Source organism: Spea bombifrons, chromosome 5, assembly GCF_027358695.1.
Source record: "Spea bombifrons isolate aSpeBom1 chromosome 5, aSpeBom1.2.pri, whole genome shotgun sequence".
NCBI classification, from domain to species: Eukaryota; Metazoa; Chordata; class Amphibia; order Anura; family Pelobatidae; genus Spea; species Spea bombifrons.
The window spans coordinates 59416164-59429621 of record NC_071091.1 but is presented as its reverse complement, the minus strand read 5'-3'; the positions used below and the strand labels follow the sequence as shown (position 1 = coordinate 59429621).

The following is a 13458-nucleotide window of genomic DNA, read 5'->3' as shown; positions in this document are numbered from 1 at the left end:
CAGCATCACAATGTTTACATTCCAGTGATTTAGAATTTTACATAAATGCCATGATTACATGAATATTAGCTGCAAATGAAGTTGCTTCTTCTTATAACACAGAGATCGGCGCCGTCAACTGTTGAGGGTATGGGTAGAGTCAGGAAGGGGGTGTGAGTGGCCTTAGTAGATTGGACCTTCTATCCTCCATACCCAAGAGGATCCCAAGCTGGCCATGTGGGAGCTGCAATGGAAGTCTGCAACAGCACAAACCTCCATTGAATTTACAGCCAAGACACTTGGTGAGGATGCACAATTAAAGGCAGTTGATCAGCCAGTGAATTATGATACGGTTATAAGGCATAAAAACAGTAGTTGAGACATGGACCTGGATTCAACGGGTTTTTAAACAAGATTTTAAATGGTCTGCATATAAGTCTTGAAGCACATATTTCCATCATATTGTTGGAACATGTCAGAGCCAAAAACAATGAATGTATTAATTTTAATTTAAATAAAAACACTTCACATAGTTTTCCACAGCATATTAAATATGAACGTGACATTTGTTTTGATTTCTCGACCATCGTATTTCTGCTTCTTTTCTACATCAATGTGGAAAGTATTTTAACAAATGCTTCTTTGGTAAGTCTAACAACATGTTGCCGCTAAAATTAAATACATGTAATATCATTACTATTTAAATATTAAATAAAGAAGTGCCTCGTTGTTCTTTTATATAGTTTAAACATGGAAGTTGGTGATTAAGTATTAGCTTCTTTGTAAATTTAGCGCACATCTTACAAATTATGTATCAAAAGTTCTTTCTCTTACTATTTTGCGATTAGATCTTGGTGACCTAGAAGCACCCAGAATCTGTATTAACTAATCAGTTGTGAGATTCAACTAATAAATGTTGTTAGCCTTTTATCAATCCCAGCGAGAATGCTGACAAGAAGGTTTATGTAACAATTGTTACTGGCATACATCAAATCTCACGTCAATTAATACATGGACTCATTTGCTCAATTGTGTTTCTTGTATATTCAGTTAGAGACAAAGGAAACGTGACGCAAGCTATTGCTGTACCGAAGTTTGTGCTATCGACATTTTTCTATACATGACTTCATTTGATTTTAAGCAACGCATAATTAAAAAAGTTAAAATATGTACTTCCAAGTGTACAAGTGTCTAATTTATTTTTACGATATGTTATTTCTTGGCACACTTTTTGAAAAAATATAATGAATATGTGATATATTTATATGTCTGTGTTGTCCTGGTTTTTACTAAGACATACATTCTAAAAATATAGTGAACATTCTCAATACTACTGAAACATGAAACGTGAAACATTATATTATTCCCAAGGAAGTCTTGTCTAAGGCAAAATAAGGTATCACGTAGTGTTTCTGTGATTCTTATTGTGTGTACAATATGTGCAAAATGATTTTATACACATCTCTAGACACATATACATAACACAATATATACACATCCATATGTACATAGTTTAAAATTGTTTACAGAAATTTAAAGTGCCACCGATGTGCTCATCTCTGCGTTGTGGACGTTTCATACAATCTTATATTATTCTGTGGAAGCCCGGTTCAGTCTACGGAGCTTGACGCCATCAGCTGCAAAGTAGTGGTTGAACTAATCGATCTTTATAAACTCGGAGAATAGCTTCGCAAACAAACTTATACTGGCTCTGTGGAAGTAGTATAAAGAAGGAAAAGTAGTACAAGGTGATACCAACTAAAACATTCAGTTTAGGTAACGCTTCTTAAATAATGTTCTTTGCATACACTTTTTATGCAAAAAGTATATTAATAAACTATTTATCAAAATGTGCTTTTTATAAAGATAACATACACTCAGCATATTTGGGAGATTACAAAAAAAGAATTCAGAAAGTCAGGTCATGCTGGTGACCACCAACCTGCTTGGTCTAGATATATAGCAAAAAACAACCATGGTATGGGATATGTAAGTACTAACATCACAATTAAGGCAATGTTTTAGTCAATGAGGACCTTATTCATACAATGATCAAATTACATTAATCTATACGTTAGAAAAAGGAATGTAGGCCATGTAACTAGAAAAAATTCAGCATAAGCTACAGCTCTATAAAAGGCATCATTTAAGTAAAGACGAAAGCTAATGGGTGCATATATTACACACACAAGTATGGTAAGTTTCTGTAACATACCGATGTCTGAACCATCATAGCTCGTTGGTCTCGCATTTGCCTCACAATGTCCAGAGGATAAACTGGTTGATTTTGTTCAATCAGACACATGGCTGTTTCCATGGTTATAAGAACACCTGTTCGACCAATTCCAGCACTATAAATGAACAGCTCTGTGTTATTTATCAAACAGTTCCACAATCACGTATGAAAACCCATCAACATTCTTAGGTAGAAAATGTATATGCACATTCGTGTGAAAAAAGAAAGTACATCCTATTTGAATTTTATGGTTTTACATTTCAGGACATAATAACAATCATCTGTTCCTTAAAATTTAGGTAATTACAACCCCAGATGAACAACAACACATGACAAATTATACCATGTCATGATTTATTCAAGAAAACAAAGCCAAATAAGTACACCCTTACTGCTTCCATCATAATTAAGATACTAATTAGGAGACAGGTTCTGCTAATCAAATGATCTTGATTAATTGATCATCAGCAAGTCTGACCCCGTCTATAAATGAGCCATTTGTTTGTGTTAACACAATGCTAGGGAGAAAAGACATCAGCAATTGTTGCTGCCCATCAATCTGGGAAGGGTTATAAGGTAATTTCCAAACAAGCTCAAGTCCATCATTCTACAGTGAGAAAGATTATTCAAAAGTGGAAAACATTCAAGACAGTTGACAACCTTTCCAGGAGTGGACATCCCAGCAAATTCACCTCAAGGTCAGACCGTGCAATGCTCAGAAAAATTGCAAAGAAAAAGAAAAGAATCAAGGTGTTGATATGGCCGAGTCAAAGTCCAGACCTCAACATGATTGAAATGCTGTGGTGGGACCTGTGGTGAGAGCTGTGCATAAACAAATGCCTCTAAACATCAATCAACTGAAGTAACTTTGTAAAGAAGAATGGAATCATTTGTCCATGATTAAGCCCATATGGGCAAAACGCGTAAGATTCTCTGTCTTGTTCTTATGGATGTATAATAATAAATTATAATAATGTATAAAAGAACAATAAAGCTTTATGGATTTAATAGACGTATTGGCGTCTTTATGTCATTTTCATTTTCGAGTGTGTTGCATAAATTGCTCACATTCTTTGATATGGCGCCGGAGGGGAACCGGAGTGGCTTCACCCGTTTGAGGTCTTGCAGTACACTGCCCATACGGGTAAGAGTTTTGCTATTCGAAGAATTTCTCATGTAAAGAAGAATAGGCCAAAATTCCTCCACAATGATGTGAGAGACTGATAAGGTCATACAGAAAAGAATTACTTATTGTTGCTAAAGGTGGTTTTATTGAACCATATTTTTGAATCATAAAGTGTACTTAGATTTTTACACATGGGTTCTCCATTTTGGTTTTATTTTTGTTGACTAACTCATGACGTGTAATATATCATGGATTGTTGTTCATTAGAGGTTGTATTTGGCTAATTTTTAGACCCGCTAAGGAACATGATTGTTATAATGTTCTTATATGTAAAACCAAACCATCCAAAGAGGATGTACTCACTTTTTCACATTGCTGTACATATTTACATACACAGACATGTGCAGAGAACCCACCCAGAGTAAAAACATTTAGATAATTTACCTGCAGTGAACAAGGACAGGTTGATTATCCAGCCTCTTTTGCCTCACACAAGTTACGAACTCCAGGAAATCAGATGAATCATCTGGTACTCCATGATCCGGCCACGCAACATATTGCAAATGTGATACAGTAAGCTCTTCACCTGTCTGAAAAGATTTCATATTGTCAGTGTCCAAATGTAAACATGATATCATTTCACATAAAAAAATATCTGTGTCGATAAACACAGATTTGAAATCTCAACTGTGGTAAAACTTTGTAAAGTAAAGGGTGGAAATGGGAAATTGTGCTACAACTGGCATGCCGCAACTGGGATGCCAAGGCCACTGTTGTCGCAAGCGGCCAGGTTGATAACTGACTGGTTAAATCATTACCAAAATAAAGGGAGCCCGAGACCTCTGTTTCGCTCCTCCGTCATGAAGTGTGCCAGCTATTGATGTCTGTAGGAGGATGTTCTTAGAATGTCTGGGGTGAACAGATCTCTTGAGGTCATTCTACAGAATCTCTAATGGGTTATGATCTGGGCTCTGACTGGGTCACTCCAAAAGGGGTATTTTCTTCAGGTGAACAGCGATGTTAAATTGGAGAGCAGCGGCAACCTGCCATGGATTCCATGCATGTTCAATGTTTTGCATACGGTTGTCTCATGAAGAGAGAGGTTTACCAGTTCCAATGATTTCTTCAAGCCTTTAGCTGTTACTCACCTCACTGAGCACATCTAGGGTTCTTTTCAACTCAATGAGCACATCTAGGAAGCCACAGTACTTAATCGTTTCCATTTATAAACAATTTGTCTAACTGTATACTGATGAATATCTAAACTTTGAGATTACTTTGTAATCCTTTCCAGCTTTATGCAAATCAACAATTCTTGATTGTAGGTCTTCTGAGATTTCCTTTTTGTGAGGCTTGGTTCACATGAGCAAATGCTTCTTAAGCATAGCAAACTTAAAATGTGTTGTTTTTTTCTTTAATGTCGGAGTAACTCTAAAACACACCTTCAATCTCATTTCATTGATTAGTCTCCAGGTTTGCAAACTCCTGACTCCAATTAGCTTTTGCTGAAGTGATTAGTCTAGGGGTTTACATACTTTTTTCCAACCCACACTATGAATAGGTCTGATTAGAAGAAGACCCTGAATATAAGACAAGGGGTATTTTTCAGAGCATTTGCTCTGGAAAAAAAATTGTCTTATAATCGAGCAAATACGGTACTCAAGACTACAGAAAAACATAGAAATATATTTTATACATTATGAATTATCGATGTCATTATTACCTGTTCAGAGAATTATATATTGTTATATATTTAATAGGCCTCATTAGAAAATTAGAGAATAGACTGGTTTATATGCCATTACTTTTCAATATAAGCATTACTGTAATTTTAAAGGTCAAAAATAGTCCTTTTTGTCCACTGAATAATATCTTTTTAGTAAATATATATTAGACATTCCAAACCCTTGTGGACTAACAGAAAGATGGGATGACAACATGTGTGTTAGGCCACTGGGAATCTTTTGCATTAGCACTTACCTCAGCATTTGAAATGATCATTTCTCTAAAGACAAAAGCTATCGTGCAATCTTCTGAGAGGCATTTTACCCGAAAATTCCCATATTCCAACACGTCTGGAGGATCAGGCCAGTACTGCTGGCATTTTGTCTGTCGGAAGAGAAAATGGGCATTTAGAAAATACTATAGTATTTTATAGCACAGTAGAGGCCCTGACTGGCTAATGGGTGTATCAGGCAAGACAATCACTTCCCACGCATCATCAAGGCTAAGCAGACAGGCAATGAATATACATACATACATACACATAAAACCTATATGACCAAAAGTACGTGGACCCCCCCTCCTAATTATTTACTTTAGGTGGTACTGAAGAGCTCAGTGACTTTAAATGTGGCACATAAAATGCCACCTTTCAGTTTGTGAAATTTCTGCTCTTCTAGATCTTCCCCAGTCCACTATAAGTGCTATTATTGTAAAGTGGAAGCATCTAGGAGTAATAAACAGCTCAGCTACGAAGTGGTAGACCACATACACTCACAGACTGGGGCTGCCAAGTGCTGTCATGTGTGGCACAATAAATTGCCTGTCCTTTGTAGGATCACTCACTACAGAGTTCAAAACTGCCTCTGAAAGCAGGCTTCATAAAATGGGTTACCATGGCCGAGCAGCTGAACACAAGCTGAAGATCACTATGCGTAATGCCAAGAGTCAGGTGAAGTGGTGTAAAGCACACCTCCATTGGAAGCGTGATCTCTGGAGTAATAAATCATGTTTCACAGAAAGTCTGATGGATGAATCTGGGTTTGGCGGAAACCAGTAGACTGCTACCTATTACATAATGGTCTGGTTCTGTTTTTCACGATTTGGGGCTGGTCCCTTAATTCTAGTGAAGGGAAATATTAATGCCACAACATAAAAATACATTTTAGATAATTGTATGCTTTAAACTTTGTGGCACCAAGTGGAGGAAAGCCCTTTCCTGTTCCATACAGATATGGTTTGACGAGCCTGATGTGGAGGAACTCGAGTCGCCTGCACAGATCCCTGGCCGTAATCTCACAGAACATGTTTAAATAAATAAGAACACTGATTGGAAACCAGCCCTTCTTCAACGTCAATGCCTGACCTCACAAATTCTCTTTTGGCTGAATAAGCAGACATTCCCACCATTACAATTTTAAAACATATGGAGAGTGGGAGACACAAATTACAATATTAATGCAGTTTCTGCACATACTCTTCCTCGTTCTGTAAGAGTTGTTAACATGATGATCAAAGATAATTTGTTGTCCCAGACCATCTGCCAGAAATGTGCACAGGTGTGAGGGAGAGGTCCTTGAGTGGCAACATATTTGTTTACAATATTAGATGAAGGGATTTCCATCTGAAAAAAAATAAAAATACACAAACATATAAACATCAGCAATCACCATTTATAATATCTGTCTTGTTAAAGTGTCACTTGGGGGAATCTTGAATGTAATTGTAGGGCTTGCCAATATCTCTTGCACCAATAGCATAGAGACAAAATAATCTGGCACCATAGCATCATCTTTAAATGTCATTCTACAATTCAGCTTGTATATATAAATATGTTAAGTGGACATGTGCTATGGGGCATGTGCAGGGAGGATACTTAAGTACACTTTTAGTACTATAGTAGAAAGAAAAGAAAAATAAATCACACATGCAGTGATTTGTATGCTGTTTGGGCTCCTTACAAAATGCTTTTCAATGTTAACCCCCACATACACAAAAAAGGGGGTAGGATTTAATATTAGTATTAAATACATTAACCAAGTGCAAGATTGCTTTACGTAGTAGATGAAGCGAGCAATTACCCCTGCATTAATAATGTAAGCATTATAATGGTCATTGTATACCACAACCTTCAATTAAGTTTGTGAGGGTGATGTTGGATGTGTCACAGGAGACGTATAAGGTAAAACATTGAGATTACAGAACAAAATGACATTGACTTACATTGACATAGCTTGCATTGATGTAGTCTTCATTTCCCTCCAGCACCACCCGAGTGGTATCATCTGCAGAGAAAGGAAATCTAGATGAGTTTTCAATTATCTGTACAGATGTGGCGATGGTAACAAAAGGTTTTTGTGTAATTAGTGCCTTTAAGGAAAGAGACAGCTGCTTCAACTAGTTTGTTCAAAGCACACAATAAAAGAGAATAGAAAATGTTGACCATCTGTCTGGTTGATGAATAGGAAAAGGTGAGGAAAAATTGGATGGAAGGGAAAAAAAATTCAATGCATTAATTATTAGGAACACTTTGTAAATAGCCCTTAAATATTGTTTTAACAGTTTCATATTTTCTGTGATGGAATTTTTTTCTATACTTATCTATCCTTTATTTTCCTGTGATTTGTCCTAAAATACAGTGTTTGATATACTAGATTTCTTGGGACCAACTGTCTTGTGCACATTTAAGTAAATAAAATACATATTTTATACCCACAGAAAACTATTTAACATCTGTTGAAAGATCGTAAACATGCCAAATTAAATCACACTGCATTATTTACCGTTTAGGTTTAAGGGAATACATGAGATAAGGCAATTGCATCTAATTCAATAATAAATGTTATACTACAATGAACATGTGGCCAGTGGTGATAAATCATTTATATATATATATATATATATATATATATATATATATATCTATATATATATATACACTTTTGTACATAATAGTCATAATGATATAAAGAAACATAAAATGAATTTGTGCTACAATGTAGTTTTTGCCATGTCATTTTACTTTGCCCATGTGCAATCGCTTGTTCTACCAGTTTTCTCATACCTTATCTACTTCTCCATATAGTGTACTCTATACTTTCTAGCATTCAACTCTTTATCATATAAAATGTTTTAAACAATACTGTACAATGTTTTCTGTTATTAGGACAATAATGATTTTAGAGAGATGATATTGTGATGGCATCCCAGGAATGGTACTGGATTGTGGAAATATGTAGCACCACAAATTATGTAATATTCTTTAGTATCCAGCACCATTCCTGGGATTGTATCACATTATGTTAAAAAATGAATAAAAAGAGAACTCAAAAAAAAAATGGAAAATACTCACAAGGCAGGACATCTTTGTATCGATTTTTGTCCATATTTTGACCCGTTTTTGCACAGCTAATAGCAAGCCCGGGTTTTTTCCGATAAAGTTGCTGAAATACAAACAAAAAGGGTGATATAGTATACAATAAGCAAAATAAGCACCTACGATGTCAATGAAAATGTAATAACCGCTTCTACAAAACATGGTACTGATAATTTTTAATGATGGCTTGTTCACATGTGTTGTTCTCTTTAGAAATGTTACTTTCTGAATGTAGCCCTCAGCATCGCATCGTGACACTTAAGTACGCTCATAATCATTTTCCTGTGGGTTGAAAAGATTCTTAATATACAATGACGAATAATGGAGTTTTCCAGATCTTTTCATTGTGAGATTTTTAATCACTAGAAAATGCATTTCTGTGGCTGTTGGTTATGAAGTGAATGCGCAGATCCTACCAACAGGGGGATTTTCTCAAAATGTCAAGTTGATTTGTTCTGTATGAGGTCAGAACAAATAAGCCCAAAGGCTAAAAGGAAAAGCCAAACAGCTACCAAAAATAAATTAGCTTTGACTGTGCTTGGTGGAGTGTATCCACGTCAAGCTAAATTGTTTACAGGTCTTGTTAAGATTACTCAAAAAATGTACTCTAAAGGTGATGACGCTGAGAAGAAGACCTTCCAATAGGCGTCAACTCTGGAGAGAAAGCACATATGCAACAAACTAGAAAACATCTCTTTACAGTTGGACAAGTTTGGAAAAAATACCCATCATGAAGTTAAAAGCTGTTTCTACACATAATGTGATGTGCCTCTTCATTCAAGACATGCATAATTAGAATGGGAGAGAATAGATTTAGCTTAGGTGGGTTTTGCATTGTGGAATTTTAAGATCAGATTAAAAAACAAAATTATATAAAGACTATATTTTATTAAACACACTAAAGTGATTGTAGTTCATATTCATATGTACAGTAAATATGTGTGCAATTTAATTTTCTTTTCAAATCGATCAATAACTTTACAATAAGTATTGGTAAAAAAAAAATCTTCTTGTACTATGAAAAGAGATGAGAAGACATGTAAAGGAAGAGACTTTAGACGGTGATATGATAAATTAGCCGAAATAGCACATTAGTTGATGGACCATAGAATATATTAAACTAAAACCTTTTATCTCTGGCCAGGAAGTAACGTTGTTAATATGTTTACAAATATATAAGGTTACAGCTTAAGCAATTATGAAATGTAATTCAATATTAAGGCCTACCTCAAACTGAATGAGCACAACCCCAGTTTCCAAGCCTTTTGCAAGTTGCTCCATCGATCCTTGCAACGTGTCACCATATTCCGAGCAAGTCGGAAGAATCAAAGCTGGGAAAAGTTGCAAATCTGTCTCATCTCCGGGCTTTGTGTCCCCAAGTGGCTTGACAACTGTAATGGTTACAAATAGATAGAATTTCAATCACTAAACAGCATTATGTACGAGACTAGAGACCAGCATGTTTGTCTCCAATGTTGAAGTAACTAATCTGATTCCTAAGTAACACTTTTTATAGGGGATGTCACTACCCTCATAAGCATTATGAGGACCACACAGAACAATAATGGCGTTTTCCATACACACTTGGCAAACAAACAAACTGGATAACATACTGTGACAGCATCTTTTATTGGTACAGAATATATACTACCCTATTCCTGATTTCCCTGATGCATGGCTTTCTTCCACATGTGTGACTTCAACTCCTTATAGCCAACATAAGTAAGTGCCCATTACAAAATTAACCATAGCACAAAGATTACCTTTACGCCTAACCAGCAGAGCAAGTTCCCGTGTGTGGGACTCTCGACTTGCTTTTATGAACATTACTACTTGGTCATGCGTGTGCTCCGATATATCACGGCCGTTGATCAGCACAATCTGATCGCCTTCATTAAGTTTTGGAGTGCACTTATCAGCCTATTAACAAAAATAAACAGGAAAAAAATGGAAGTTTTTTGTCAACTGCTTTATTGGTAATCCAGAAACGGACTAAATGACAAACACTTCTTTTTATTGATTAATTAATTTCACTTTCATCACAATACATTTTTTTTGTAATTGGACAACAAATAGCTGTTGTATTTACCATCTAATGTTAGGGGTCAAGTTAGACAGTATGGAACATACGAGCTATTCTTTTAATAGGCCTGAGATACTGGAATGGGCAGACTATATGCGTTAAAAAGACAGACATTTATATAATACTGTTCATAATTTATTTCTGTCATTTCAAAATACTGTATTGGCCCACATTCTTAAATCCATGTGAAATTGATTTTTTCTTTTTTCAAACCACAGTCTACTAAAGTGAGTCCAAGGCTCCTTGGTGTAATAGTGGGCCATTTTAAGATGGCAATAATGACATGTTGCTGATACTTCTGTAAATATTACAATCACATTATGTTCCTTTATGTTTTTGTGTAGTGCAAGCCTCCCGGTCTGTCTCTGTGATAAGACGTTACTTTAATTAATTTATACTGCTATCCAGATTGTGCCGCTGCGGTCTTATTCTTCACATGTGGAGTAGAGCATATGGTAATTCTGGAACAGTGAGAACTTGAGGGGTGAGAGACGCCTCATTAATCAGAAAGCTTTTGCATGCAAGGTGTCTGAACATGACAGAACATGATGTGATACCTTGCTACCCACGTATCGTGGATACAATGTTATGTGATGCTGCCCTTGGTATCGTGTCCTGGCCTGGGACTATTAAAGTGCTCAGTGTGCCATAGTTGTTTGTGCAAAAAAATAAACTTACAGGTGATCCAGGTGTTATTCTAGATACTACTAATTGCATTTTCTGATCCACACCACCCTGTAAATTAATAGAAATAGCTCCGCATTAGATTTAACACAAAATAAAATAATACACGTGCAAACAAGAACAAATAGCTAAAAGTGTATGCTTATTGGCGTTTTTTTGGCTTGGCCAAAACGTTTTGACACATCACAATCCCTGAAGATACTTGGATTGATCAAAGTACAAATGATTTTAACCACTCACATTTAATATGACCATTGCAACTTTACCTTCAGGTTGAATCCAAATTTCCCATCTTCATCTGGTGTGATACGGACCAAAAGCAGCTCTCCATTTCCAACTTCATTCTGTGTGTGCACATAAAATGCTAACTGTTAATGCAGTTACCAAGGACCTATGGTAGTTTTGTCCCAAAAGGGCCTTTATAATTACATTTAGTGCTCACGTTTCATTCTTTATTGATATTGGAGAAAATATCTGAGAATGTCATTTATGGTTTTAATTGCAAACATGAAACTGAAATGGGTGGAAACAATTAAAGAAATTAAAGAAACCCTACTGTCTCTTCTCCACAAGTCAGAAAAAATGCCAAATTGTCACATTTTATATGATATAAACAGAACCTAAGTAGCTTCTATTTTGCCTTTACAAAAAGATGTGATTGGCATTATACGGACATGCTCACAAATGCACATGTTTTAATGATCAGTAAGGCATTTGATACTGTCCCTTGTATATAAGTTGCAGTGTTTGGATGATAAAATAGTTGAATGGATTACACAGTGGTTAAGTGACAGGAGACAGAAAGTTAAAGTTAATGGTGTATATTCAGAAGAAGTCCTTGTTACAAGTGGGATACCTCAGGGATTGGTACTGGGGCCTGTACTTTTTGAATGCTTTTATTAGCTATATTTTAAAGGATCTCAAAGGTAAGGTAAGGTGTAAAAATTCGAAGACAAGATACAGCTTTGGTGTTTCTGTGCTTTACATTTTCCACTGTACCTGCAATCATAGATGGGGCACATGATGTCCTTAACGGAATATAAAGACAATAACACGGGGCATCAATTGGGATGAGTTCCATGCAAAATTAGAGAATACACTCACTGGCCACTTTATTAGGTACACCTTGCTAGTACCGGGTTGGATCCCCTTTTGCCTTCAGAACTGCCTTCATTCTTCATGGCATTCTTTCTACAAGGTGCTGGAAAAATTTCTCAGAGATTTTGGTCTATATGGACATGATGGCATTATGCAGTTGCTGCAGATTTGTCGGCTGCGCATCCATGATGCCAATCTCCCGTTCCACCACATCCCAAACGATTGAGATCTGGTGACTGTGGAGGCTATTGGAGTACAGTGAACTCATTGTCATGTTCAAGAAACCAATTGGAGAGGATGTGACCTTTGTGACATGGTGCATTATCCTGCTGGTCAGCAACAATACTCAGGTAGGCTGTAGCGTTTAAACGATGCTCAATTGGTACTAAGGGGCCCAAAGTGTGCCAAGAAAATGTCCCCCATACCATTACACCACCAGCCTGAACCGTTGATACAAGGCAGGATGAATTCATGCTTTCATGTTGTTTACGGCAAAGTCTGACCCTGCCATCTGAATGTCATAGCTGGAATCGAGATTTATCATACCAGGCAACGATCCTCCAGTCTTCTATTGTCCAATTTTGGTGAGCCTGTGTGAATTGTAGCCTCAGATTCCTGTTCTTAGCTGACAGGAGTGTTCTTCTGCTGCTGTAGCCAATCTGCTTCAAGGTTCAACGTGTTGTCCGTTCAGAAAGGGTATTCTGCATACATTGGTTGTAACGAGTGGTTATTTGAATTACTGTTGCCTTTCTGTCATCTCGAATCAGTCTGCCCATTCTCCTCTGACATCAACAATGCATTTTCGTCCACACAACCGCCACTTACTGGATATTTTCTCTTTTTCGGACCATTTTCTGTAAACCCTAGAGGTAGTTGTGCGTGAAAATTCCAGTAGATCAGCAGTTTCTGAAATACTCAGACCAGCCTGTCTGGCACCAACAACCATGCCACGTTCAAAGTCACTTACATCCCCTATCTTCCCCATTCTGATGCTCTGTTTGAACTTCAGCAAGTTGTCTTGACCACGTCTACATGCCTAAATGCATTGAGTTGCTGCCGTGTGATTGGCTAATTAGCTATTTGTATTAAGTAATTGAACAGGTGTGCCTAGTAAAGTAGCCAGTGAGTGAATGTATGCTTAACGTTAAACTGTC

General features: G+C 36.6%; 1 protein-coding gene across 3 annotated transcripts in view; it reads right to left on the bottom strand.

Annotated features, from left to right (window-relative positions):
• Positions 1-441: 441 nt before the first annotated feature.
• The window catches only part of PTPN3 (protein tyrosine phosphatase non-receptor type 3), a 75490-nt gene continuing 62473 nt past the window's right edge, over positions 442-13458 (bottom strand). For all 3 annotated transcript variants that reach the window (XM_053467252.1, XM_053467251.1, XM_053467250.1), the window contains exons 17-27: positions 11473-11550; positions 11201-11257; positions 10203-10359; positions 9667-9830; positions 8416-8506; positions 7287-7348; positions 6541-6687; positions 5322-5450; positions 3786-3931; positions 2195-2330; positions 442-1690 (exon numbers count right to left, since the gene is read on the bottom strand). In XM_053467252.1, coding sequence (XP_053323227.1) covers positions 1613-1690; positions 2195-2330; positions 3786-3931; positions 5322-5450; positions 6541-6687; positions 7287-7348; positions 8416-8506; positions 9667-9830; positions 10203-10359; positions 11201-11257; positions 11473-11550 — 1245 coding nt within the window. In that variant the 3' untranslated portion in view covers positions 442-1612. The remainder of the gene's footprint in view (positions 1691-2194; positions 2331-3785; positions 3932-5321; positions 5451-6540; positions 6688-7286; positions 7349-8415; positions 8507-9666; positions 9831-10202; positions 10360-11200; positions 11258-11472; positions 11551-13458) is intronic.